Here is a 26,516-nt window from a genome sequence, read left to right on the forward strand (position 1 = left end):
AGACAACTCTTCCACAACAGTAACTTCAGCAGCAGCAATGGCAGCACAGAAGACTTGTTCAGAGACAGTATAGACTCCTGTGACAATGATATCACTGAAAAGGTGAGAAGCTGTGTGCCTTGGGATTAATGTACCCAACCAAATCCTGCTGCAGACCTGCACCAATGGACAGAGCTCCTGGCTCACAGTGACCCCTGATCTGAAGAACCTCATTCAGAATTTCCTTGACATTCCATTGATATTATGACTTTGTTTCACAGTAATGTAAGAGCTGTGCGAGCACAGATCCAGGTGTTGTGTTAGTACTTCCTTGGGGTGTATTTGCACTGATCACCTTCAAGGAAGATGCTGGGTCTGGGGAACCCAGAATTTCAGAGCTTAATTTCACTGCTGGCTTTGCAGAGAAATATGCCACCTTTAAAAAAGAGTAGAATAGCTAAATGCCAGTTAAGAACTGTGCAGGGGTGTTTAAAGAGAGATTCAGACTCTTCAGTTTTTTCCACTTCCCCTTCCAGGTAACATACCTAGAGAAGAAGGTGACAGAACTGGAGAATGACAGCCTGACAAATGGTGACCTGAAGAGCAAACTGAAACAAGAGAACACACAGCTAGTTCACAGGTAACAGAGCACAGAGCCAGCTCTCCTTACCATGTCAGAGCAAAGCCAGAACACGGCTGTGGGGAAGGAACATCTCTACCTGTAGAGTATGACCAAGTCTCCTTCCTTAATGCTGACAGATGAAATAAGGCTTCATCTGAGAAATCAAGTGCAATAGGGATGAATTTTGAGCAAGCAGAGGCCTTCCAAACTGGTGTCTTTAACAGAGATGTTACTGACTTGCACAGAGCAAGCTCTTCTGCTGTGAGAAAGGTTACTGTGGTGGTTGGGTTTGTTTTTTTTTTCTTGCATGTAGCAAGAGCATAAGGCTGATTTGTAGTCCCAGCTTCTTGAGATTGAAAGAATAATAGATGAACCAGTACTAATTAATTCTGTGCTTATTGGGTAGATTAAATACCGGGAGAGATACCGGGAGAGATTAAATGCCAAGAGAAAGGGTGAAGTAGAATGAAATAAAGGAATGGGCAGGAAAGACGGAGACAGTGAAGTTGCACACTTATTTTTTAAGTACTTGTGAAGCTCTTACTGAAGTGAGATCTGGTTTCCTTAGAGTTCATGAACTAGAGGAACTATTGAAAGACCAAGAAACATCAGCAGAACAGACCCTGGAAGACGAGATAAAGAGACATAGAGAAGCTTACAGCAAGTATGAAAAAGAGAAAGGCACTGAAATCGAACTGCTAAACACAAGGTAACAAACACCTTGGTGCCACCCAGAACAGAGCACGAGGTTCTCTTGTCTTCATTTTTACTTTGCATGTAAACGTAGGCTGTTTACCACCAGACAGTGCACAGATGGTGGCAGGTTGGCAGGTCAGTAGAGTAGCTGGGCAGTTGTGTGTCTTAAAGCCCAAAAGCTGGGAGGATGCCTTACATTAATGCTTTAATCCACATGGCCCATGTAGACAGCTTAGCTGGATATTTGGCATGGATTCAAGGAGGGAATTGTGACCAGCTGTAGCAAACATTTGTTTCTTCCGACTTAATTTATTTTTTTAGGTACCTGTTTTTAGGAGCACAAGAATCTGAGGGTCAGTGTGGCGTTTTTGGGCCCCAAAAACAAACTATCAAAAAGCTCACGTTAAAAAGTGCTAAGATTAGAAAGATTTTTGTGTCTGGTCTTTCTGTCAAGTGCAAGTGAAATGGCTTTTTAGAGCATGCTATTTTGCATGTCTGCCATCTTGAAGAGGTATTTGCTATAAGGTTTTTGTTATTAACACAGGGTTCAGCAACTGGAAGAAGAAAACGGTGATTTGAAAAGCACTGTCACACGGCTGAAATCCCAAACGGAGAGATTAGATGAGGTAACAAAACCCCCCTGAGTGCTTGAGCAATTTAACAGCAATTTCATTTGTGTAAGAGCAAAACTCATACAGTGCTTGGCCCACCTTCTTTAATTTTTCTTCCTTAAACTATTAATGGAATTGGAACATTTAGAGGCAGGAATGCCCCAAGACACAAGCCAGCTTATGACCTGCTGTGTCTGTTGGTTTATGTTGTAAAACTCAGGGTTTCTCCTGCACTTTCAAGCTGGTTATGAAGTTCCCCGTTTATTGTAGGAAAGGCAACGCATGTCAGACAGGCTGGAGGACACGAGTCTGCGACTGAAGGATGAGATGGATTTGTACAAGAGAATGATGGACAAACTGCGGCAGAACAGGCTGGAGTTCAACAAGGAGAGGGAAGCCACACAGGAGGTAGGCGTGAAGAGGGGTGTAAGGCCAGGCAGTCTCTTCTCACCTGCATGGAAACCCATCTGAAAAAGAATGGGCAGACAGGATGAGCACTGAGAATAGCACAGCCAGGGAATGTCCTGCTGGATTGTGTTTCTGTGGGAGGGGTGCCCACAGGGTGATGGACGCTGCAAGAATATAAATGGCAATCCCTGACCCGAAGGGTTTACAACTCTTTGAGAACTTGCAGCCTCAAATGTGTGCCCTAACACTTCCCATACTAGGGCAATTATGCTTCTCGGACACGAAGGTTAGCGGTCAGAGCCCTTCCATCTCTGCAGTGGTGTAAGTGAGCTGTGCTTCCACAGAAGGGCAGGTGGCTGTGCTGTAGGACTCTGGCCTCAGCCAGGCTCACAGAGTGCTTGTCTGAGCACAGAGGTGGCTGTTTGCAGGGGGGGCTGGCTGTGCAGGGTTGTGCTGGAGATACATGACCTCCTTGCGTGCCCACAGCTCATCGAAGACCTGCGGAAGGAACTGGAGCACCTGCAGCTGTACAAGCTGGAATGTGAACGTCCTGGGCGTGGGAGAAGCTCCTCATCCAGCGTGAGCGAGTTCAACGCCAAAACCAGGGAGGTGGAGATGGAGCATGAAATAAAGCGGCTGAAGCAGGTGAGCAGAAAAGGCCTCTTGACCCACATCAGATATATGGGGCTGCCTTGGAAAATGCCTACAGCTGCAACCCCTGGCACGCTGCCTTTAGATTTTGTCCCCCCTTTATCACAAGCATGAGACACACGGTGCATCTGTGTAGGACTTCTTTGCATCAGTAATGTGAATTGTGCCCTGTGATCCAGGCAGGGAGGACTTGTCACTGGAGGTAAGAGAGTTGCTGTTAACTTGCAGCCTCACCACGTGTCACCCAAATTACCTGTGGTGTTAAAATATTACTTATTTTTAATGAAACCTTGTAGGAAGAACTTAAAAGCAATTTGTCTTTTCATCCTCCTCAAACAGGAGAATCAGAAACTTCGTGACCAAAATGATGACCTTAATGGACAGATCCTAAGCCTCAGTCTTTATGAAGCTAAAAATCTCTTTGCAACGCAAACAAAAGCCCAGTCACTGGCTGCTGAAATCGATTCTGCATCAAGAGATGAGGTAATGGGCTTTTTTAATCAGGTATTACATCCAAGAATAAGCGTTTTTCAATGTAATTAACTGTCAAGGTTGAACTATCTGAAGTTGACAAATGAACAACAGAAATTCTGCTTTGATAGGAGTTCAGGAGTGTTGGAAGATTGCCTTAAGTCTAACAGTATTTTGGGATGCTCCTTGTAATATAACTCTCCCATTTCTCTCTCTCAAAAAAAAAAAGGAATTATGAGACTCTCAGCGAACTGTTTTACAGTTTTAGGGTATTGTGATAGTATGACATAAGTTTCATACAGAAATGACCATAGGTAGTTATTATCTAAATTTGAGCTATATATTGCCTATATTCCCTGTAGCAGAGCTGAATTCTTGAAGAAAGTAAGTAATTTGCAATTAATAATCTGATAATGCTTTGGAATATATTATGGGAGGCCCATTTGTCTGTGGGCTGAGTCCAGCTCATGTAGCTTCCTCTGAGCTCCAGGACAGATTGTGAGATCAGGCCCATGGATACGTAAGAGCTCCCAGGGAAGACGACAGGTTAGTGGTGAAGGAGATTAAAAGGAATTGTTTGCCCTTTATGCTCTGTTTCTTCCAGACAGAATTCCCCATTTCTTCATCAAGAGGAGTCCTGAGACAGGCCTTTTACCCAGTGTGTACTGGAATGACCTGCCAGCCTTTTAGCTCCTGGGCAGGCCCTTGAAGTGAAGTGCATACTTGAGTTTCTTGCTGAACCAGAGCTCTGTGAAGGAAGGTGTTTAATTGTTGATCTCTAATTAGGTAAAAGCAAATTGGGCTTTTGCTACTGTCAAGAAAAATCTGACTTTCTCCCTGTGTATCTCATGACTCTGGCTCATGCAAGGGATGCCCAGCACTCCCCCTTCAAAGGAGGGAGGTGCCTGACAGCTGTGGCCCAGGCTCAGTAAAACCTCACAGACCTGCATAAACCGTTCCCGTTTGTGCCATTTTTCCTGTCTAATAAAACAAAGGTACTAAACTGCAGATTCAGGGTAGTACTTACGTGAAGGCAAATGAAAATGGACACCCAAATAACATGAGCTTTAGGAGGATCTGGGGCTCTGTCACTCCTTGGCAGCTCTGCCAGTTTGGCATTGAACGTGTGACATAAAAAGCAAAGCAGTCTTCATCTTGGAGAGGTTGAGGGGCCTTTCACAGCTCAGAAATCTAGCTATTTGTAAACTAGTGAGAATATTTCAAGAGTAACTTGGAAATGTTGTGTTTCAGCTCATGGAAGCCCTCAAAGAGCAGGAAGAGATAAACTACAGATTGCGACAGTATATGGACAAGATCATTCTGGCAATCCTGGACCACAACCCGTCCATCTTGGAAATAAAGAATTGAAGAGAATAGGAGAAGGAAAAGCAGCAACTGCCTGATATTTCTGCACATGCCACTGGATCTAAACAACACTCTGATACTGTAAATTAATCTATAAATATATATATATACACTACGTGTGAGTGTGGGTGCGCGGGTGTGTTTATATGATGTTTGGTACACTGTTATTTGTCATTGAATTGGCTTGGTTAGACTTTTTCCATGCACTTTCAATACCTGTGATAAGATGGATACTGTATATTGTAATAACAATATAACTGGATCATGCTGTTTTAGATACTGGACAAAATGACTCTACCTCTAGTTGTAAAGGTAAAAAAGACAATGGAAACATATGGATGTGGCCCTAACTTTAGGAGCAAGAATTTTCTCTTCGTTCTTCCAGGAATTTGGGTACCACAAACCAATTGACATACCCAGGTTCAGTTCCTGACTGGTGCTGACTGTGTAATTTACTATTTGATTAAGTTTTAGTACTTCAACCACCCATCGGGTTAAAAAAAAACAAAAAACACACAACAAAAAACAAACTTTGGGAAAAGACAAGACACAAAGTAAATGGGAAGAAGAGGAAGATACTGCAAAATTGTTGCTATTTGTGAAAAAAAAAATCACCATCCACTTGTTTGCCACTGTCAGCACAAAGTGCTTTTGATGTAAGATCACTTTGGAGCCTGCTTTGGGGTGCTCTGAGCCAGCTGCTCCTCGGCGTGTGCGCATGTGTGTTTGTTGTGCCGGGGGGGGGAGGTCCCTGTAGCATTGAGGCAAAGAGCTCTTCCAATCTGTTCCCCTATTTTCAGGGGTATATCATGGGTCATTAAGATGAATTCTGGGATCCTGCCCCTTCCCCTCACCCTGAGTTTCAAGATTTCACTGAAGGAACACATTCCAGTTCTTACCAGAAAAAAAAAAAGAATTTTGCATGACATATCTTCACTTCAGGGGAGGAGGAGGAGCAGCCCTTGACATCACGTGCTGAGTTGCTTTTCCAGCCCATATAGCTGCACTCCTTTGACATTTTTTTGGGCAGGCTGTGGAGAGGATCCACTGGTTGCTGACACAGCCATGGAGAGCAGTCTGGTGTGGAGTGGATTTTACCTATAGGGCAGGAAAAAGAAGGAGCTTGGTCTTGCAGGAGTTACCAGTCCAGACTGAGCACACATGTGCATATCTAAAGCTCTGAATAGGGAACACATCCTCGCTTAGATGAGCAGTTGTGCAGGTGCTTAACTTTTAAGTGTGTACTGAGACTGCTCAGAGAAGTCAGTGTGACAGAACATAAGCTTTAAAGTTGAGTTTATGCTTAAATGCTGCCTTAAATAGGGATGACTTCAACATGTGCCTGTGTTCTCCGGAGCTGGATCTGTGTACTGTAGGGCTAGGACCTTTTTAATTAATAATGTAGCTTATATAAGGAGCTTATGGAATCGTTTGGGTAGTTGAATGCTAAAAACGAATTTTATTCCATGCACTTTTTTTAAAGTAAAAGTTTCACACTTTTGATTCACACCAACTGGCACAGAAAAATAGGCCCGAGTATCTGGCTTTCCCCAGTGCATAGAGATGTTTCCTCTCTTGAATACACTCCCCAGAAGAACATTACAGTAGCAATGACTGTGCTTTTCTGTGTATTTCTTGCTGTTGGCAGTGTCTTGCCCTTAGTATTCTCTCGATGTATCTTGGTGTGTATATGTGATGCATTTTTCCTGAATTTGAATACATAAAACTGTATTCAGTTATGGATGTAAATATATATATATTTTTCTGCAATCTCTGTGCTCTTGCCTTCAGTGATGTGTTACTGGAGCGATGGGAAGCAGGGGATGTGCTGGAATCAGGCTTTCTTGAAGGCAAGAAAATAAAAACAGTTTGTTTCTGTGTATCTGCATTAGGCAGGTGTAAAGTAACTGAAAAGAGAGAAGGGACCAGAGGAATGACTGTGGGACACAACACCCCACACAGAGGTGTCTGCAGGAGAAATGGTACAGTGTGGTTTAAACAGAGATGTCTCAGGGCTGGGTTCCTGAGGCTCTAGGGTAATCTGGAGGAAGGGATTTTAAAACCACTCCTTTGCCACCTGGGAATGGTGTAAAATGTCCTGTACTACATTGCAGCAGCTTCTGTTTGTGGAGAAGTGGGTGGAACACCATGGAAACCCCACACAGCCACCCTTCTGCTGCTGCTTCTGGATGTGCCACCCAGAAGGTAGGAGAGGAACAGTTAAGCCACTTGGTGCTACCTGCCTGCAGGACTCCTCACCTGCACTTTAGTGATGCCATTTCCCTCTGCTTGGTGCTGTCTGTGGCTTGTGCCAGGGACTTTGCTCTCTGTGTAGGCCACAGAGGACTCTTCCACATGGTCAGGTGGCTATTGCTCACCTGCTGTGACAAGCAGGGCTGGGTGACCAGCAGCCCTGCTTCTGGAGCTGACTGTGAAGTTACACTGCTATTGTGCTCTCGTGCGGTGGATTTAAATGTGAGTGAAGCTGTTGCAGCTTAGACTGGTGACTGAATGTTTTTCCCTAATTATTTTTTAAGTAAACTAGACTTGGCTTCAAAATTTTAATAATCTAAAACCCGTTCCCACTAGGGTGGAACATCAGCAAATGTTGAGGACTGTTTCACTGAAAGCAGAGCCTGGCTTACTTCACTGAGACCACAGAGCCCATGGACGCCAACAGAAGACATGACTGTAGTGGTAGCCAAGTTCCTGTGAAGGTAATTATATATAAGAGGTGAATAGTCACTACTAGTGACAAATAGTCACTGAATCTGGCCAAAATCCTGAAAGGGATATTCCCAGCAGTGGATTTTCTAAAATCTTGCAGGACTTCTTCCTCAGCTCTGTACCCAAGTGTGTCAGCATTTAGCAACTCTTCCTTGCTCCACTGTTTGCATTTGAAGAGTTGTCTTACCACCATGTTGGTGGTGTTTGTAGCTTTGTTTCATTGTGTAAAGGAGTTACCCTTCTGCTCCTGTGGGGCCCTTGGTGTGGTGCTGCTGTCTGGTACTGTTGAAATACGTATCCAGATACTTGCTGTGTTTGACAGATAATGTGAGTTGGAGGTGGGAGAGGCATTTCACTGGCAGATTTTCCTCTAAGGTATCCACTTCTAAAAATAATAATTAGCAATTGCATTCTTAGACTGAGTAACTGCAGATATTAGACCAATCTGTCTTGCAGTTCAAGCCCTGGAAAGCCCTTCTATCCCAGAAAAGAAGTCATCACATTTTATGACAAGCAGGTAACTTGGTAATAAGGGATCGCTTGATGGGTCACTGGGGCAGGGAGGAATCTGATGCTGAAGGTGCAGAGAGTGCACACTTTGATCAGGTGTCAGACAGACTTTGGCGGAACAGACGGGAGACGTGGCGATAGGGAGGCACCAGTTTGGGTGTCTGTTCTCTGATAAGTTTTACCTCTTTGCTGTGCTGCCTTTGTGCTCTCAGGAGAGCTGGGGAAGTACAACCTGCCTCTGTCAGTGTTACTCTTGCTGGAACAAGGGCCTCGCTTCCCTGGGTAAATAACTTCAGACACAGAAATGTGCTATCACCCTGTTCTAGCAATGCACAAATGCAGCAAACGTTCCTGTGTCAGACCCCTGCTTCTCACTTAACCCTTGGGGACGTGAACACAATCCCAGGCTCTGTATCTTGATCTGTTCCTTAGTTCATTCAACCTTAGACTCTCAAAAGCTAAGTGATATTCTGGTCAAACCAGTTGCAAACCACTGCAGGTATTTCTGTACCAGTGGCTCTTGGCTGAAAGCTGCCCTTGGTCAGGGCAGTCCTACACACAGAAAAATTACCTCTTTCAAAACTTGCACTTGAGAGTACCTGAAATTAGTCTCTCACGATTTTTCTGATATTGGTTGCTTCCCTCCAGACTTCAGTCTTCACTGTTGCCTAGTATTGATTTCAGAGTGATGCTGATTCAAAACTGCTTTGACATCAAAAGAAGATTTTTCAGCTTTCTTAATAATTTCTGTTAAAGACTCAAACTCTTTAAGAATTTGTCTTATTTTGAAGTGCAACAGTGACAAACTGTAACCATCCCATCTATTTTTAAGGAATTTTTAATATGCAAATTTGTTGCAAGTCTCAAAAAAACCCAAAACCATCCCATGCACTTTTGCTGCCAACTTTCCTTTCATGGTCTTTGGGAGAAATTCAGATGTTTCTCAGCCAGCTCTGTAGGGAGTTGAACGCAGCATTATTAATTCTCAAAGATATGTGTATCAACAAATATTTTGCTGTCTGAGTGCAGCAATGCTCCATTTACTTTGGTAGAACTGCCTTGCTCTCCAGAGAGGATCTAGAGCTACAGTGTTTAGGCTCCCTAATCTGGTTTGTAAATGAGGGCTTGGAAGCTGATACATAAACACACACTTTGGGCTGTTACACCAGGCACTGCTCAGCGGTCTCTGCATCATAGTGCTGGTGACATGCGATGAGTCTAAGAACTAGAATTTACAAATAAAAGAACAGTTTTTTTCCTTCTTTGATGGCAGTGAACATACAGTGGTTTTCTCTTAAAACAAATACTGTATGGTGTGGTCTGAGGGATTTTTTCCAAGGAAGGAAGGAAGGAAGTAGCAGCTGATCAAACACTTGCCAAATCAGTGGCTTGGCTTATATTGATTTAAGTGAAAACTTGACTCAAACTCTAACTGAGCAGTTCCTGGTGTAAGTAGCAATGCTCATATTCTTGTCAAGTCATTTGTTTCTCAAGAAACATTGTCAAGAAGTCATGACAGGTGATGTAACACAGCTGGTTGGTTTTAAAGGATATAGTTCCACAGTTGCTGACATTTTTTTCCTTTGCATCGTCCCCGGGGTTTTTTCTCAGTATTTTTGAATTCAAAGTATTGATTCTAGGAGCAGTTTGCTGTTGAAGCATGTATGGGTTTCTGTTTAATGAAACTCTGCATGCACCTTTAGATATTGAGAAGGATTGCAGTAGGTGTTGGATCTGAATCCTGTCATCCTGCATAATGCACTGGGAGTTACTCCCATCGATGTGCAAGAGAGTTGTTTCTTTCTGGGATTCTTCTCCAGTGTTTGTTCTGTTGACATTTACACTCTCGGTCTTGTCCCCAGCCACTGTGCCCACAGTCAGAGTGGCTGTGTGCCTTGGGGCAGCACTAGGAGCAGATGGAAGGGACAAATTCAACAGTCTTGGCTTCAGTATGGCTTTAGCTACCGAGACAATTTCAGCCTTGTCTTTATACCAGGCCAGTCCTGTCCTTGCCTTTTGTGTGGTCATGAAAGCTGTTTGTGTTCCACGTACAAAACGCTGAAGCTGATTCTCACAGTATGCAAGCAGGTAGGGTAAGTTTGAAGGTGATCCAGGTGTGGGATCACTGGGATGTGCCACAAGTTTTGCCTGGATTCTGTACAGGTGTCCCATTGCACTCTGTTCTCACAGCCTGTGAGAGGCACAGCCCTGCAGCTGAGCCTGGCAGGCACACCTCGTAGGGAACAGGGAACGGCAGCAGCCCGTAAAGACACAAACATCTGCAGCCAGGGCCACGGTACCAGGGTTTGCCACAGTGTGGAGCCAGCTGACAGTGCTACGTGGTGTTCCGGATACGATGGGTTTTAGCTCACTGGCTTAAGTCTGGAGGTTTTGTTTCAACTGCAAGAGTAGTACCTGTTCAAACAGACACAGAGGGATTACTTTTGACTTAAACTTTAAACCTCATGAAAACGTACAGTAACAAACATGGGCTTCTGTGGTGTAATTTGGACACCTACCCCTCGAATCCGTATTTCTGGTTGTGTAGGTGTTGTTAGTGGTGCAGCTGTGACACGTGAGCTGTAGCTTTCACACTCCTGTTGTCAGCAGTGACACTGGCCCTGGCAAACCCCTCAGAGCTGCTGTGCCCCATCGAGGAGCAGGGACTCTCCTGGGAGACACACGGTCAGTGTGCAGAGGGTAAGGGGGGCAGGAGGGCTGCAGTTACTCCTCCACACAGGGATCTTACACTACCCAACACCAGCCCTATTTTATATAATACCTTATCTGTAGCTAAATTCTTCTGGCTTTGGAGAAAGGACGCCAGAAGGGGAACCGAGAATTTTGTGTCTTGTGAACCTGCTACAGGGCAGTAAATGTTGCACTGATGTTATGTTTAAATACTGAAACATTTTGAGAATTACTGTAAAATTGGTTGTGAGAGCCATTTGTTTTTCTTTGTTGCACAGACTACCCACGTTTTTTGCATGGTTACGTATTTTAGTACTTGTGCCTTTTACTTCTCTGTTGTGAAGATACGTTTTATTTTTGCATTTTATCATCTGTTTCGGGCACTTTTTATATACACTTCTTTCATTTTATCATCTGGTTTCTTGTACATGTGTATATATAAACTAGATCAGATTTGTATTCATGTGCCTCTGAGATGTAAAAAATACTCATTTTGTACAGGTTTTTTTAGAAGCACTAGATCATGGTCTAAATTACGTAGCAAATGAAAATTAACATAATTAGCAGTTCCTTGTCTTCTTTTAGAAATGTTGTGTCAGATGGCTGGTCTCTTTTGTAAGGCAATGTTTCACACACACACTCGCAGATTTATTGTTCTAGTATCGTTATGAGACCAATTCTATCCACTTGTTGGCTTCAGTTAATTCAAAATAATAAAACACTTAACTAAATGTTATTGTCCTGACTTGGCAATTATAGTTTTTATTTCCATTAAAGCTAATTTGCTTTTTTTTATACTTGAAATGGACACCAGACCAAAACCTCATTTGAACACATTGCCCATTTCAGATTAACTGCAGTTCCGGGATTATTTTTGTGGGATTGGGCAAGTGATTTACTTTGCCCATTGAAATGGAAAGAGAAATAGCATTACCAATTCATAGACTCGACGTCTTAGAGTGCCTCAGATGCTTTAAATTATTCCTTCTCTTTCCTCCCTGGCTTCTGTGGCAGCGTTTCCCAAGGACAGACCCTGGATATGCATGGCTGGAGATCTTCCTCTTGCAGAAGTGAGAAACTGGGTGTCTCGCTTTTCACATTTTGGCAAATGCTGAATAGACTCCTTCCCATGGGGTTTGTAGCACAGCACTCTCCTGCAGCATTTGGGAAGCTGAATAGATGTGTTGTGAGACTGGACATCTGTAACTGGCAACCAGGGATCTGGTCCTAGAAGTGTCCTTCCCTCCCACCAGCCTCTTCTCGAGCTGGTGGTTTCATTTCTAGAGTGTTGACCCCCTCATCTGGTGAGATCCTCAAATTGTTCCCTCCACTCACACCTTCTGGTTTATCAGTACCCCACTCACCAGCCCCCAGACACAGTGAGATAAACTCTGCTAAGTCACAAGGAAGAAATCATCAATATCCCCTAAATCTTACAACACAGAGATGTTTTTATCTATAAAATAGTATGTTCTGCTCTCATGGAGCAGAAGTTTTTTGACTGAATTCGGCACCCATTTGACAGAATATAAAACTGCCTTAGAAGCAATGAGGTAGTTTTATTTTTTTACTTTAAAGGCTGCTTAGTATGAAAATGAGAAAAGTCCACTTGCTCCATTGTTACTGAAAAAAAAAAGCAGCCAGCAAAAGTGGCATATGGCTATTTTTAATCTCATTCTGTAATTTACACCACCCGTGAAGTGATGTCAGTACTGTTGCAATGTGCCATTTACACTATTTTCTTTGTATTTTCTTGAAATACTTTCTAGGGACAATAAAGCTGTCCTTGCTGATGTGGATCCTTCAGGTAACTGTAATGTACAATCAGACATGTAAATAAATTGTTTGCTTTTCCTGCATGACTGAAACGTGGTCTGTGGTGGATGACTGATTTGATGTCCCTCCTTACCTTCCTTCCTGGTCCACCTCTAGTTCTGTGCTTCATTTAAAGGAGGAGTGCCCAGCTCTGCTCTCCCCTGCCCAAACACCAGCTTCCTTATCTTTGGCTGAGTTATGAGGGAACTCCAGGATGGCACTAGGGAAGGAGTTTGCTCAGCACATGCCTTACCTGACAGCCACAACCATGTAAAACATCCAAGAGCTGTGTGGGATATGTATGGGACTGACCCATTAATCTCTCCCCTTCTCTGTTGATGGGAACTCCAGCCGTGAGCTGTTTGCAGGATTTGGAGCCAGCTTTTTAATCTGGCCTGTATTTACTGACCCGTGGGGCTGATGAGCAGTGCTGTGACTCCTGCCCTGAGGGCAGTGAGCTGCTGCAGGGAGGGCACAGCCTGGAGCCGTGTCCTGGGGGAATCTGGTCTGGCCTCACATGGCCAGCAGTGACCACCCCTGGGCATGTGCTGGAGGGGAAGCCTGAGGGAACACTCTGCCATGGCCTGTTCCTGGGAGAGGCTGAGGCTCCCGGGAGTGCCTGGAGGGTCCATCCTGGGAGCAGGACAGCAAGGATTGTCCATGAGGGGCCAGGGTGGTGCTAGGACAGCTTGGGCTATGCCTGGGAGCTGGGACCTGTCACTGGTGCCATGTGTGGAGGAGCCCCTCAGCCAGGTGAGGCCAGGACTCACCACGTTCCCATTCCCAGCGGAACAGGCTCTCCGTGAGGCGGGATGCTGGAGGACACACCGGGGCCCACTCGACCGACACTCTGAGGTAATTTTTTTTTTTCATCTTCTGTTTGAGCTGCCAGACCCACTGGCCTCTTCTCTGCACTGTATTTTAACTGCTAGAGTTAAAAAAATAAGTGAGGAGCAGTTTGGGTTCGAGGCTGCTTTTTGCAAGAGTCTCCGTGGAGTGAGGGGAGAGCATGGTCCCCTCAGGGGCAGCCGGGGTGTCTGTGGGCACTGCTGCCCAAAAGAGTGGGGCCCATGGCTTTGTGAAAACGCTGCTGACAGAGGGGCAGACACAGCCAGCCTAGGAAGGTGCTGGGTGCTTCTTACTTGGTAAAAACGGGGGGGGGGGGTTGTTGTGTGTTGGGACAATCCAGGGGCGAAGCATCTCCCCCAGCAGCCCTGTGCAGCTCCCTGCCTTCTCCTGCCTGCCAGGCATTGTGTTGGAGGAAACCATCAAGGCTGGCCTGGGAGCACCAGCAAAGCCCACACTGACATAGCCACAGGGTGCAGGTGGCTCAGGGATGTGTTTCCACAGCAGTTTTACTGGGTTTGAAGTTTGGCTCCTGGAAATCTGCTGCTTTGTCAGGTGTCATTTGCACCCTTGATGTAAAAAAATGTGACTGTTTTTCGCCTGTGTGGAAGATGGTGAAGAGTGTAGAGCCAGGGAACTGAGCCTGTGGTGTATTATTTAAAATATAAAGTGAAATCTAAGGTGGTAAGATCTCTGCCTCCAGCTGGGCTCGGAGCAAAGGAGAGGGGGAAAGGGAATTTTGAAAAGGCTTCACTAATCAGTTCAAGCCTTGCAGGGCAAATTTTTTCCTTATAAAACATTTTGATGATCTTCAAGTGATCATAGCGTACCAAACAACTTTCATCTGGCTGTCAGAAGTCTCTAAACCTGGTATGTGTCTTTTACAGTATCACCCCATGTGGCTGTGGGGCAGCTTTTCTCACTGTGGGTACAGATATTTGGGGAATCAGAGCAAAGATAGTGTATAAATAATACATGGAGCAACGTACCTGTGTGTTATCTTCTCAGGCTTTTCCATTCCCAGATTCCTCCCAGCAATGAGATGTTGGATATTCAGATTTATAACTGCAGGCTCAAAGAAAACTCCCTACTGTGTATGCTAAACTACTTCACCAGAGAGACAGGGAGAAGTTTTGTTCCCAAATCTCAGCACCTCAGGCTAATGTGATGTACTACTGACCTACTTCCAGATCAGTTACACACTGGTACACAAGAAAGACACAGTGGGAAAGCAAATCACCTGTTACTCTGGGGATAGGAATCATTAACACTATGTACCGCAAAGTCTGTAATAGTTTCTAAAAAATTATGCTGGTTTTACATGTTTTTACTGGGCTAAGGAGAGCCACAACCCTTGCGTCATTTTACAACCAGGAACTTTACAAGCTCAAGAACTCCTGGGAGGTGATTCTTGTCTTGTTCCTATCTTTTGAGAGAAGGGAGGAGGGAAGGAGGGTTTGAGGGCAGACAGGTTAAATGAGGCAGTAGCAGAGTAGGAAATAGATTGCAGGAGTTCAAACTGCTGAGAACTTGAACAGTGACAAGGAGAGCTGTTACAAAGAGGAAACACATCTCATGTGAGCACTGAGTGAGTACATTGTCCAACTCCTGTAGTCTGGCAGCAGGCTCTGATCTCCTCATGTTGTCTTGGCTGACACATGTTGTTCAGCAGAGCAGTCTCAAAGCCATGACTTCAGTGCTTTCCCTTGCTCTGTTCACTACTCTTGGATGGCCCATGTTTCAATGCTTTCCTGAATCTCTGAGGGCAGACTGGGATGTGTGACTCCACTCTAAATGTCTTTTGACCCGTGCAATGCAGCAAGGACTCTCCTAGCTTGCATAACTCGGGTGAAATTTGTGAAATTTGTCCTCGGAGCCAACTGCTTTTTGGATGCAAAAAAGAGGTTAGAGCATATGACTAGTAAATTGAAGACTGTCCCAGATGTATAACCATAACCATTTGGGTTAATGGTGATTTTAAAGCAACTTTGCAATGATAATATGTCAGCATGTCCTCTGGCACGGTGCTTATTTCCCTCACACCGAGATCTTTGTGCCTGAGCTCACTGACTGACGAGGCAGTTTGCATTTTGAGGCAAACTGCTTCAAACATGTGTAACATGGGGTTTATGACTCAGAGTACAGACTGTTTCTGAAAAGACAGAGGAGCTGTGGCACCAACTGAGGTAGATGGAACTCAGCTGCTGAAAGGCTGCACTCGCTCTCTCCTTGTTGTACTGGAGCAAATTGCTGGCTCTGTTTTATGAAACACTGTCTCTGTGGCTTTTCCTAATGTGCTCAGGCTTTTATTTAAAACCTGAACAGTCACCAGGCAGGGCTGCTCTGAGGCCCTCAGGAATCCTCTGGGCTGCCTGAGCACTTGTGCCATGTGACACAGAAACAACACCTGACCAAGGCTGTCCTTCAGCCTCTTGGATCAAAGTGTGGACTAAGGAGCCGAGCTCTGGCTGTGCAGAGCAGTGAATTGGGGGTCAGCAGCAGAGGAGTTCATTTTCATTCATGGAAATACTGTGTCCCCCTCAGTGGCCCCATGCTGGGGAGCAGCAAGGCTGGGTGGTGGGTGCAGCAGAAAACAGCCGGGCTCTTCCCATCACTCTGCCAGAGCTGGGGAGGGAGCAGGAGCACTGCCAGGACTGTCCTGTGCCCAGGGATGTGGTCAAACACCCACCACCTGAAATGCAAAGTCCAGGGCCATGGAGGGGGCAGGATGTGGCTGAAAAACATCTGTGTGTTCTGCAACCCCAGCACCTCCTGCCATATTGCTTTTTTGGGGGCTCTGGGTATCGCTGGGATGCTGAGTTCCCAAGCAACTGTAGCCTCAAAAAGGTAAACCTTAGCAGCAGAGACAGGCTGGGATAGATTCACTGCAATATTTGTATGAACACCTTAAAATGGGACTCTGAGGAAAGCAACTTTTCCTCTTTGGAATGAGCTGCTCAGACCTCACGTGGTTGGTTTATTTGAGCAAGGAGAACACTGCAAACACAGGATGCATTCCTGTAATAAAGGTTGTGTAACTCAGATCTGATTTGACAGACAGTGGGGCCTGGTTACAAATTCATAGTATAAAGTAAAGATAGGGATTCTATTATGTGAGATTGGTAGAAGGTTCTAACTGTGCCTTTTTTTTCCTCTTTGGTTGGTTGCTTCGGTTTGTGTTTTTCAGGATGAATATGTAAGCTAAAAAATAGCAGATTACTTTCTGCTGCCCAGCATTGGTTGAAAACCAGAAGCCAGGATGAAAAATTTCAATGCAAAGCTAAATAATGGTTCAAAACCACAACCTTCAAATTCTTCCCTCAGCTAGTGGTGATAAAAATGAGAGCTGATTCATTTCTTGGGTTTTAACCAAGCGTTAGCCATAAGACTAAATATTTGGTAGCTGGAAACCCAAAGGAGGAAATATTAATAATGCAGTATTGTATTTAAGATTTATGCTATTATGATTTGACTGTGTAAACAGAAGATAATGGGATTGAAGTAAAACGTGAAAATTCAGTTTGAATATCAGGAAATACTTCCTGACACAAACCATATTAGATTGCCTGATGCTGTCCCAAGGGAAGGGTGGGGAAACGCTGCTGCTTGGCTCACAGGGAAGAGACGGGAGGCTCCGGGACAGTCCCCGCCAGCCTCCCGAGTGCCGGGACAGTCCCCACCATCCCGCAGTGTCCCGGGCCCTGCGAGGGGCTGTGTCCGATCCCACTCGGCTCCTGCCCTCGGGGGATCCTTTCCGGCCCCCCCAAACCGGGAGCTGGCCAGCGACAGGGCCGGAGGTATGAGCTTGGCAGTGCTTTTCTCACACCCAACAGCCGCTGTTTGTTTCCCGCGGCAGCTCCGTGTTCCTGCAGGGACACCCCGCGTTGCTCCGCCGCGAGAAACACCGGGAGAAGGAAAGGAAAGCGAGCCTTCCCCTGTAATTCCCCGGTGTGGGAGCAGCAGCGCTCGGGGACACGGCGGGAAGGGGTTTCGGAGGGGTCCCGCTGCGAGGGGCGGGACACGGTGCGGGCACGACACGGTGCGGGCTCCCGGCGCCCCGCCCCGCACGTGCCCGCGGCAGCCCCCGCGGGGCGGCCCCGCGGCCTCCCCCCGCCCGGCGCGGCCGCTCCGCCCCGTCCCGCCCCGTCCATCCCGCCCCGTTCCCGCCCCGTTCCCGCCCCGTCCCGCCGCCGGCAGCGCCCCGGGACGCGCCGTCCGGTCCCGGCGGCGGCCGCGCCGCCCGCTGCCTTCCACTGGCGGCGCGCGGGTGCAGCCAGCCCGTCGGGCGCGGTGGCCAAGTGGTAAGGCGTCGGTCTCGTAAACCGAAGATCGCGGGTTCGAACCCCGTCCGTGCCTGCCGAGGCAGCGCGGTGCGCTGGCAGCCCCGCCGCGGGGAGGCCGCGGACGCCGCCTCGTTTGCGGCTTATTTTTGCTCTCGGTGCCGGAGATCCGCGGCCCCGCTGCCCTTCCCGGGGTGTCGGACATCCGGCCCCGGAGAAGCTGCGGATCGCGGGGCAGCCGGTGGCCGCAATGCTCCGCGAGTCCCCACCGTGGAGCTGCTGGGGTGGCCGCGGTCCCCACGTGGGGTGGCATCAGCAGGGCGTGGGGTGAGCAGGCTTCGGGCAACACTGGTGGTGCACCCCTGGTAGCCCCGACCCCTGTGTCCCCCCTGCACCACGGGACCCAGGAACCACGTCCTTGCAGGAGACAGTTCTCTGTGTTTTGCCCCAGGACAGGTGTCCCGAATGCAGCGAGGCACAGTTAAAGTAAAGCTGTGCTGTGCGAGGGGAGTGTTGGGTGCGCTGGGATGTGCGGAATCCCTCTCGCTGGTACTTTCTCCGTAGGTGCTGGGTTTGATGTACTGCTCACATATAGAGTCCTTAAAGGGTAGAGAGGTCGAATCCTGGAATAAAAGCTTAGTGCAGTTAGAATCAAAGATTTGTTAAGGTTGACCCTCTAAGATCATCGAGTCCAGCTGTTAACCCAGCACTGCACGTTCACCACTAAACAATGTCCTCAAGTGCCACATCCACAGGTTTTTAACCCTTTCAGTTTTAACCCCATCCCAGGGCACCCTGTTCCAGTGCCTTACCTCCCTTTCAGTGAAGTTGTACCATTTACCCCAAAATTGACCTTCATTGTTTGGTTCTTAACACACCAGTCTGAGCAAAGCTTTACACATGTGCAAGGGCACTTCTGCTGGCTCTCTATAACATCACTTTGGGTACTGCTGCTTCCAGACAGCTTAAAATATGTGAAGAATAATCATTGCGCTGCAAAATCACAACAGCCAGAGATCTGGGAAGAGTGGAGGAGCCTCTTTCAAAGAACTAGCTGCTTCCTTTGATGCTCAGGAAAAAGCTGGTTTTGCTGTTTCAGGTGCCACACTCAGCCTGGGCCTGACTGGGCAGGAGGCTGTTTGCCTTTCTTAATAGGGACTGCACTGTAAGGTGTTTGGGGAGGTCTGTACAAAATGGTTGTACAGTATGTTATTAACGAGCCACAAAACAAGCTCTAGTATGTTTTGATATAAAAACAGGAAATGCAGTTTAAAACTTGTTTAGAAAAATGTAGACGCTATTTTACTTGGAAAATGCAGTGCTGTCAAAATCCTGTCACCTTTGTTAGATGAAAGTTCCAGCTTTGAAACACCTTATTTTGCCTTTTTTTTTTTATTCTGCAGTCTCTCACATCAGATTGTCATACCAAAATGCTTCTAATTATTCAAAAGCCATCTTGCAACTTCTACAGAGCATTTCAGAATTCTGTGGGTTTGTTTCTGGTTGAAAGCAGTTGTGAAAGCGAGGTCCTCCCTGAAGGAGGTTTCCTATCCCGTAAACTCGAGCAGTTGAGTCTTGCCCAAACGTGTGCCACGAACCCAGGACTAAGAACCAGGTATTTCAATAAAGCTCTGGCTCTTCTCTGTGACCAGAACACATCCAGGCAGCTTCCCAGTTGCCTAATTTCAGTCTCTGCAGAACTGGAATATTCGCTTTTAGCGCCCACACGTCTGTGAGGAAGGTCCTTCCCAGGCTCCGTGCTCAGTTCCTGGGGAGGGGCAGGGGATAGCCCTGTCCCAGGACTGCTGTTGGAAGGTTGTTGTGCATTTTCCCTCCTGGAATAAGCTCACCTTCCCGGATCCTTTCTGTCCGGGAACACATAGTTCTGTCAGTGTGTTCCTGCTCATGTTGTTGTCTTCAAGGCAGGGTTGTGTTGATGCAGATCACGTGTTCACTCACTCCCCAAATTCCTGCCCCCCCTCTTATTACTCAGGCAATAAAATTGATTTTTGCCTTTAATTTAATAGCTTGTCTGAAATGCCACTGAACTTTAATCAAGGTGCTTATGATCTGATCATAGCTGTGCTGGAGATGGGTTTGGGTTGGGGTTTTTTGGTGGGTGAGGGAGAGCTGTTTGTTTTGGACACAAGTCCTGACTTAAAACATAAAAATTTTTATGTGGCCCTTTTGAGTTGCTTTAAGGTCTTTGACTTTATTCCAGAAAATAGTGAGCAGCCTCCCTCTGAATATAACACCTCTGTGAAATGAGGATTAAAATGAGGCCCCTTTTAATTACCCAGTAAAAACACATTACAATTAATGTACTTAAAAGATGTGTTACTGCTGAAAATCTTGGCCATATTTAGATACAGAATTGTCTAATCTTTCTGGCTTGAGAAACCAGTTATTCAGAATCCAGACTTCTTCATGACTGCTTTAAAATAAGTGTAAAAATGAATTGATTATAACAGCAGTATTTTGATAGCAGGGTTTGATGTATTTTTGAGAGGCTGACACAAAATGTTTGCTTTTGAAAGGTCAGATGTGAATGGGGACTAAAAGTATAATGTTATTTGTTTGGACTATTATAACATTTTCAGTGCTTTGCAACTCTCCTGAGTCGCATCTTCCCTGGGGTCAAACTTCAGCAACCACAAACCAGTGTATTGGGAACACAGGAGGAGCTGTGTCTGGTCAGAAATAGCAGTGAGATCACTCCACAGCCTTGCTCGGACCTTGCTGTGTGGAGCCAGGCAGGGGGATTGTCCCACAGGCTGGGCAGACCCGCCCAGCCTTTTAATTATCCCATTAATAATGTTTTGGATTGTTTTCCCTCCTCTCTTGTCACCCTTCCATGGGATGGCTGACACCTTTAAAAAAAAAAAAAAGAGGGAGAAAAAAGCTCAGCCATCCAAGCCCTGAAACCTTGACCTTGGAAAGAAAAGGGCCGTGCTGAGTTGTGCAAACGGAGTGTGGTGTGCCAGGGGTGACCAGGCTGAGCCAGCTGGGCCGTGAGCTGGGCAGAGCCCCCTCTCTCAGCCTGGGGGGCTGTCCCGGGGGCCAGGACCCCCTTTGTACACAGTGAACAACTGGGCCAGGCTGGGAGGATGCACAGTGTCTGCAGCACAAAACTGAAATAATGTTTTCTGCAGGTTGGACAACTAGAAGTACAAATTTTTTTACCAAGCTGCAACCACTGGTGAGACCACCGACAAACTGGGGAGGAGGCAGTGAGCTCAGATGAGGCAGGAGAACACTATTTGCAGTATTGTCCAAGTCCCAAATACATGGCAGGGTAAATTAACCCATGAGTAAATAAACCCCAAACTGTGGAAATCTTCACATGGCTACAGCAATGTGATTCCCATTTCCATTACGCCTGGAATTTAATGGACTGCTGAAGTTTGACCAAAAGGCATTTCTTGTGTCAAAATGAAAAATTACAGATCAAAAGGGTGACTTTGCAGACAAACATATCGATCTAAAGCCTGGGTGACACAGACTTCCTGGAAGAGAGCCCAGAAGCATGTCTGTGTTTAAAGTCAAATGGCTGTAGCCTTTTACCACTGATGAATAAAAAATGTTTTTGTCTGCATGCCGAGGGCTCGAGCAGAAACAGAAATTACTCGATTTGTTCTGCCGGAGGAGCAGGTACGTGTCTGTGAATATTTATCCATTGAATGCTGCAGAATCCAGTAATTTAAAAAATGACAGGGAGATAGGAAATAGGAATTATTTTTTCCCCTTGAAAACTCTGTTTATGGCACTGTAGGAAAGGCGAAGTGAGACTGCTCATTCTGTGTTCAAGGGGCAGAGTTACTGCTGTCCTCTTCTCCAGAAACATGAGGAGGGGAGCAGTTGTGAAGTTCCTCTGTGAGGATCCCAGTTGTATTTTTGCTTTGGTACAGGAGCAGCAACTCCTCAGAGGCCCCTGAGGTTGCTGCTGTCCTGTGTAATTAGGTATTAGTGGAAAGGTCTAGGTGTGCCTCCCTGACCAGGATGGATGGAGGGCCCAGCACAGGAACGCTGCTGCTGCTCCTCTGAGAACGAGGTGTAAGGCAGGAGTGGCAGCAGTGGGATTTTGTGAATGAGCTCTCTGGGCACCAGGATTGGAAGCTGGAGTCCTTCCTGCCGTGCTGGTGGAGTGGAGCAGCGCTCGGTTTCCCAAGGGAACCCGTGAGACAGATTTTAAATGAAAAAAGTGGTGCTGAATGGCAGCGACTGCTTCTGGGAAGCCCAGAAAATGCCAGCTGACACTCCAGGCAGTGTGTCTGAAAGGAACTGCAATTATGCAGGGAAGGAGGAGCAAGGGGGATGGATGGGAGATTTCTAATCTCTTCTCGTCGGCAGCCTGTTCAACCTCAGCAGCACTGGGCCTGCTGGGCACAGAAGCCCTGCTCCTTTCCCTGACTCTCTCTCAGGTATTTATTCATGTTCCTGGCTGTAAACTGCATGAAAGAAAAAAAAAGAGGCTCAGAGCCAGGCCTGGAAGGTTTGTGCACGGGGTTCTCCTTATCTGTGTGAGTAAGCTCTCGCATTTACCACAGAGTGAAGTTTGCTGCAGTGAGCAAGCTGTTGCAGGATGAAGAGCAGTAACATGGGTATAGCTTTTATTATTACGATCTCGCTGTAAATTGGAAAAAATTTCTATTGGAAAAATTCTCTTGATGAAATTATATGTTTGTAAATGCAGTGCCATGGGAGCAGAGTCAGGTGTTGGATTAATATAGAAATAGGACAAGAGGAAATGGCCTCAAGTTCCACCAGGGAGGGTTTAGATTGAGTATTTGGAAAAATTTCTTCACCAAAAGGATGCCAAGCCTTGGAATGAGCTGCCCAGGGAAGTGGTTGAGTCACCCTCCCTGGAGGGATTTAAAGGATATGTTGCTTAGGGACATGGCTTAGTGGTGGACTTAGCAGTGCTGGGTTAATGGTTGGACTTAAAGGTCTTTTCCCACCTGAACAACTCTGTGGATTTCATATTAGGTGACCCTGCTTGAGAAGGGGTGAGTCCAGATGACTTCCAGAGGTCCAACCTCAGCCATTCCATGAAACTCCTTTGCCTCTGAAGTTTGTACTGAAAGTCCTGGGGCCAAACCTGCCCCTGCACCACCAGCAGTGGCTGCCTCAGGGGGTGCTCCCCGGGCCTGTGCCTTGACATCTCATTTGTGGCAGCAGCGATTCAAACTAGTGCTGAGTTGGTGCAATCACCCAAGTTAAAGAATTTAAACTGTATATGAATTCAAGGCAAGGACAGCCTAATATAGAATGTAGTGTTTACTGTCTTCGAAGAAGCTGTAATAAACTTGGACAGGGAACTTAAGCAAGAGATGGAGCAATCAGTCAGCCTTGCAAGTGTGTCAGAGGGTCCTTGGGAGCCCCAGCCTGAGATTTCTCTATGTTTTAGCTGGGCATTGGGGCCATCAATTGAACCCAGAGGGTCATAAGAATTTGATGGCATTGTACAGCTTGCACTGTCACAACCTTACTGGAATTGTGAGGATTGTGCATCTGGATCGATGGAATCCTTGTCACTAATTTCACAGGGATTGTAGCCAAGTTCAAACATGTATTTCATCGTAGGAAAAGGAAAGCAGGAGTCGTGGGGCTTTGCTGGTGTAGCTGGTTTAATGCCTCATTTCATACTCCTGGTGTGTATAGGGGAGGGCTAACGCTGGGGCAGCATCTTTAATTTTAAGAAAGCATCTTGTACGGTCCTGTGACACTGTCCCCTCTCAGCAGTCACTGCAATGCCTTGGTGCCCGTGCACGGTGAGAAAAGAGCTCCAAGCCCGAGCCTGCTCCCTGTGAGACTTGGCTTGAGCTGAATTCCTGACTCCTGTCCTTTCATCACTCCGGGCCCAACTGAAAGAGTACTTGTGAGCTACCAAATATAGAATGTGCACAGCCTATTTCACAACTGGAACTTGCAAATGCTGGAGTGGATTTCATGGACTGAAGCCCCCCAGGGAGGGAGCATTACAGTGAATAATGTTAGTGCATTTGTTTAATCCCTGGGGATTGTGGAACATAGGATTAAAGTGGGCTAAGGGGATTTCCCCATTGACAGCTGCTCCGCAGTGCACAAACACACACACACACACACAATTTTTTTATATGCAACTTGTTCAGACCCAAAGAATTTAAACTGCATATGGCACTGTGCATAACATGACCATTGTTTCCACATCTGGTTACACATATCTGTCTCCCCCAGTAATTGTCTTTAATAGACACAATTGGGGATGAGGTAGTTGTACTAAGAAGAGACATAGCTCTGTGTTTGAACAGGAAACCATTATTTCTGAGCTTAATCACAGCTCGTTAGTCCTGTGATTTTCTCCTCTCCCCCATATACACACAAGCACACATGCTTTAAGTACGAAGGCCCAATTTTTGGTAGGGCATTCCTCTTGTACTGATAGTTTGCCAGAGTTTCTTTGGACAGGCAGAACCTTGGCCAGGGAGCAGAGAACCAGAGCGTGTCTGAGCAGTGACAGGAGGCTGGAGCTCACTGGTGTTACGTGGGTGCTCCGAGGTGAACGACCACGTTCTAGTAAATGTCTCAGAGTGGGGACTGCAGTTCTATAAATCCTTAATGAACTTGGCTGTTCAGTGTTCCCGCAGAGATACATGGGGTCAGGCCAGCTCTTTGCAATACATCCTATTTGCACATTTCAGACCTTTTAATCACAAACTTGATATTCCTATTGTTCTGATTCAGATCTCGCTCCGGGCCTCTGGCATGGATTCATATTTTCAGGTGAAGACCAGGGAATTTCATCCTGTGCCATCAGTGGATTTCAACTGTTTCTATCACTACATTGTGTTCCAGTTTAACTTCTCTGACAATCCAGTCGCTTTGTCAACAAGGTCTGATGCCGAAATACCAAGCTGTTGGCTACAAGCCACCCTTGCTTACATGCTGCTCGATGCCACACACTGGAAAGTTAATAAATCAATGGATCTACTTGCAGAGAAAGGTATTGCATGAGCATAGGCAGGACTGAGAGAGAGAAGCTCAGAGTAATGCATGCCTTCAACTAGACTAAACAGTGTCCACAGGCTCTGTGTCCCACTCAGCAGCAGGCCAGCCTCCCACCCACAGGAGGTCCCTCCTAACTTTGGAGGTTTCACACCAGGCTTCCCCTTTGTGAAACCTTTGTGGAGACCTATAAAGAAGCTGGTTCATGGCTCCTGTAAAAATGTTTTCTTTTTTCCAAAGAGGGCTATTTTCAGAAGTGATAGAATCTGTTGTTCCATAGTTATTGTTCCGGGCTATTGTTGGTCAAATGTTATTAATATGTTAGCCTTTTGGCTGCCAAACAGCTTGAAACAAACTGGTTATGTTTATTTTTAGAATTGTGTAAGTTGTGATGCTTTACAACTCGATACGCTTGTGATTACATCTGAACTGTATGCAGAGCTAATCCTCTTCCCAGCTCCCATCCAGACAGGGGCTGTAGTCATGCATTCCCAGCACACGGATTCTGCACACCATGGAGAGCAGCCAGCAGGTATTTGTGAGAGGAGATGAAGTCCTAAGACCTGACCTTCTCAGGTACGGAAGTGCCTCCTGCCAAGGGAAGACTTGCCTGGAATATGCCTTATCCAGTTACCACGAAAGGGCTGCCAGTGGAAGTGGGAGAGGGCTGCCAGCAGCTGAGCACATCCCATGGGATCAGGCTCCCTGCACAGGAGCTCCCGCTGGGCGAAAATGCTGTGTGAAAGTCTTGCTCTGCTCCCATGGAAATTACGAGGCGCTTCACATCACTGCCAGTGGGGGCAAGATGAAGACAAGAGGCAACACGTTTGAGGCCGCTGAAAATAGCGAATTAAACAGTTGGTCGGGACATCAGCGAAGCCCTGTGCCATGAGCTTCATTAGGATGAAAATTCTCCACTCCCTGGCTTGTTCTCTTCCTTCCATGCACGTAGGTACATTATTTGCTGTGAGGTTGTTCTGCTCAGAATTGGTTTGTGGTGTTAAAAGCAGCTCTTTGATAGAGCCAAAGAGCAAGAACAGGTTTTTTTAAAAAAAAAAAAAGAAAAAAGAGAGTAAGAAGTTGGCAGATGTAACTTGCAGAGTCTGTAAGAGTAACAGTCTCTTAATTTCTAAAATTTTAGGCCTTTTCTTGTTCAACTCAAATGATTTCAACAGCATCCATTTCCTTCACCAGAGAAAAAGTTAGTCTTTTATACCTTTTTGGGAAGTCTTAATTTCTGCCAGTACTCACTGGGCATCATCACTGCAGAACTGTTCCAGATGGTTCAAGGAATTCTTCATTTCTGTACCTTCTGCCAGTATGTCTTTATTTTCAAAAGGCTTATACAGCTTTGTCCCTCTTTCAAACCTTTTTGCCCATGGTGTATGATTCACTTTGCATTCTACTATCAGTTTTAAACAACATGTTCCTTGGCTCTAAATACTCATCAGGCTTCCAGCCAAGGAACACGTTCTTCTCTGTAGAGGATGGCTTCACAGTGTTGATCGAGAGCAGTTACATGACAGATCAGTTCAAGTTCCCTCTCTGGCATTCCATCCACCCAAGGCAGGTAGAGTCACTTACCACATCTGTAACGATGCTGAGCACACAGTGGACCCGCATACACAGAGCTGCCTTCATGTGGTTTTGGCATAGACAGGCAAAAAATTTGGTGTAGATGGCAGAGATGTGCATTTGTGTCCTGCTGAACCCAAAGGTTTAAAAGATAAGGCCTCTGGCTGCTAGCTTTGATTTTTTCACACATGAGCACACAATTACATCATGCATGAGCTCACAATTGCGTAATGCATGAACACACAATTATACTGTGCATGGGTGCACAGCTACCTCATGCATGAG

General features: G+C 46.2%; 1 protein-coding gene, 1 long non-coding RNA gene and 1 other non-coding gene across 7 annotated transcripts in view; all 3 read left to right on the forward strand.

Moving 5' to 3' along the window:
• RAB11FIP4 (RAB11 family interacting protein 4) overlaps positions 1-12,599 on the forward strand; it is a 118,350-nt gene extending 105,751 nt beyond the window's left edge. For 3 of the 4 annotated variants that reach the window (XM_027691532.1, XM_027691534.1, XM_027691533.1), the window contains 8 exons: positions 3-102; positions 516-619; positions 1,170-1,310; positions 1,842-1,923; positions 2,179-2,316; positions 2,803-2,961; positions 3,307-3,450; positions 4,690-5,004. In XM_027691532.1, coding sequence (XP_027547333.1) covers positions 3-102; positions 516-619; positions 1,170-1,310; positions 1,842-1,923; positions 2,179-2,316; positions 2,803-2,961; positions 3,307-3,450; positions 4,690-4,806 — 985 coding nt within the window. In that variant the 3' untranslated portion in view covers positions 4,807-5,004. Of the gene's footprint in view, positions 1-2; positions 103-515; positions 620-1,169; positions 1,311-1,841; positions 1,924-2,178; positions 2,317-2,802; positions 2,962-3,306; positions 3,451-4,689 lie in introns of all 4 variants that reach the window. The other variant, XM_027691531.1, reaches the window with a different exon arrangement.
• A 497-nt stretch (positions 12,600-13,096) lies between these two features.
• The window catches only part of LOC113971707, a 33,995-nt gene continuing 20,575 nt past the window's right edge, over positions 13,097-26,516 (forward strand). The window contains exon 1 of one of the 2 annotated variants that reach the window (XR_003535625.1): positions 13,097-13,401. This is a non-coding gene — a long non-coding RNA (uncharacterized LOC113971707). Of the gene's footprint in view, positions 13,402-14,904; positions 14,981-26,516 lie in introns of those variants that run through there. The other variant, XR_003535628.1, reaches the window with a different exon arrangement.
• On the forward strand, positions 17,677-17,748 carry TRNAT-CGU. The gene has a single exon. It is a non-coding gene; the product is annotated as a tRNA-Thr (tRNA).

Source organism: Neopelma chrysocephalum, unplaced genomic scaffold (genome assembly GCF_003984885.1).
Source record: "Neopelma chrysocephalum unplaced genomic scaffold, ASM398488v2 Primary Assembly neopelma1_84, whole genome shotgun sequence".
Taxonomy (NCBI): Eukaryota; Metazoa; Chordata; class Aves; order Passeriformes; family Pipridae; genus Neopelma; species Neopelma chrysocephalum.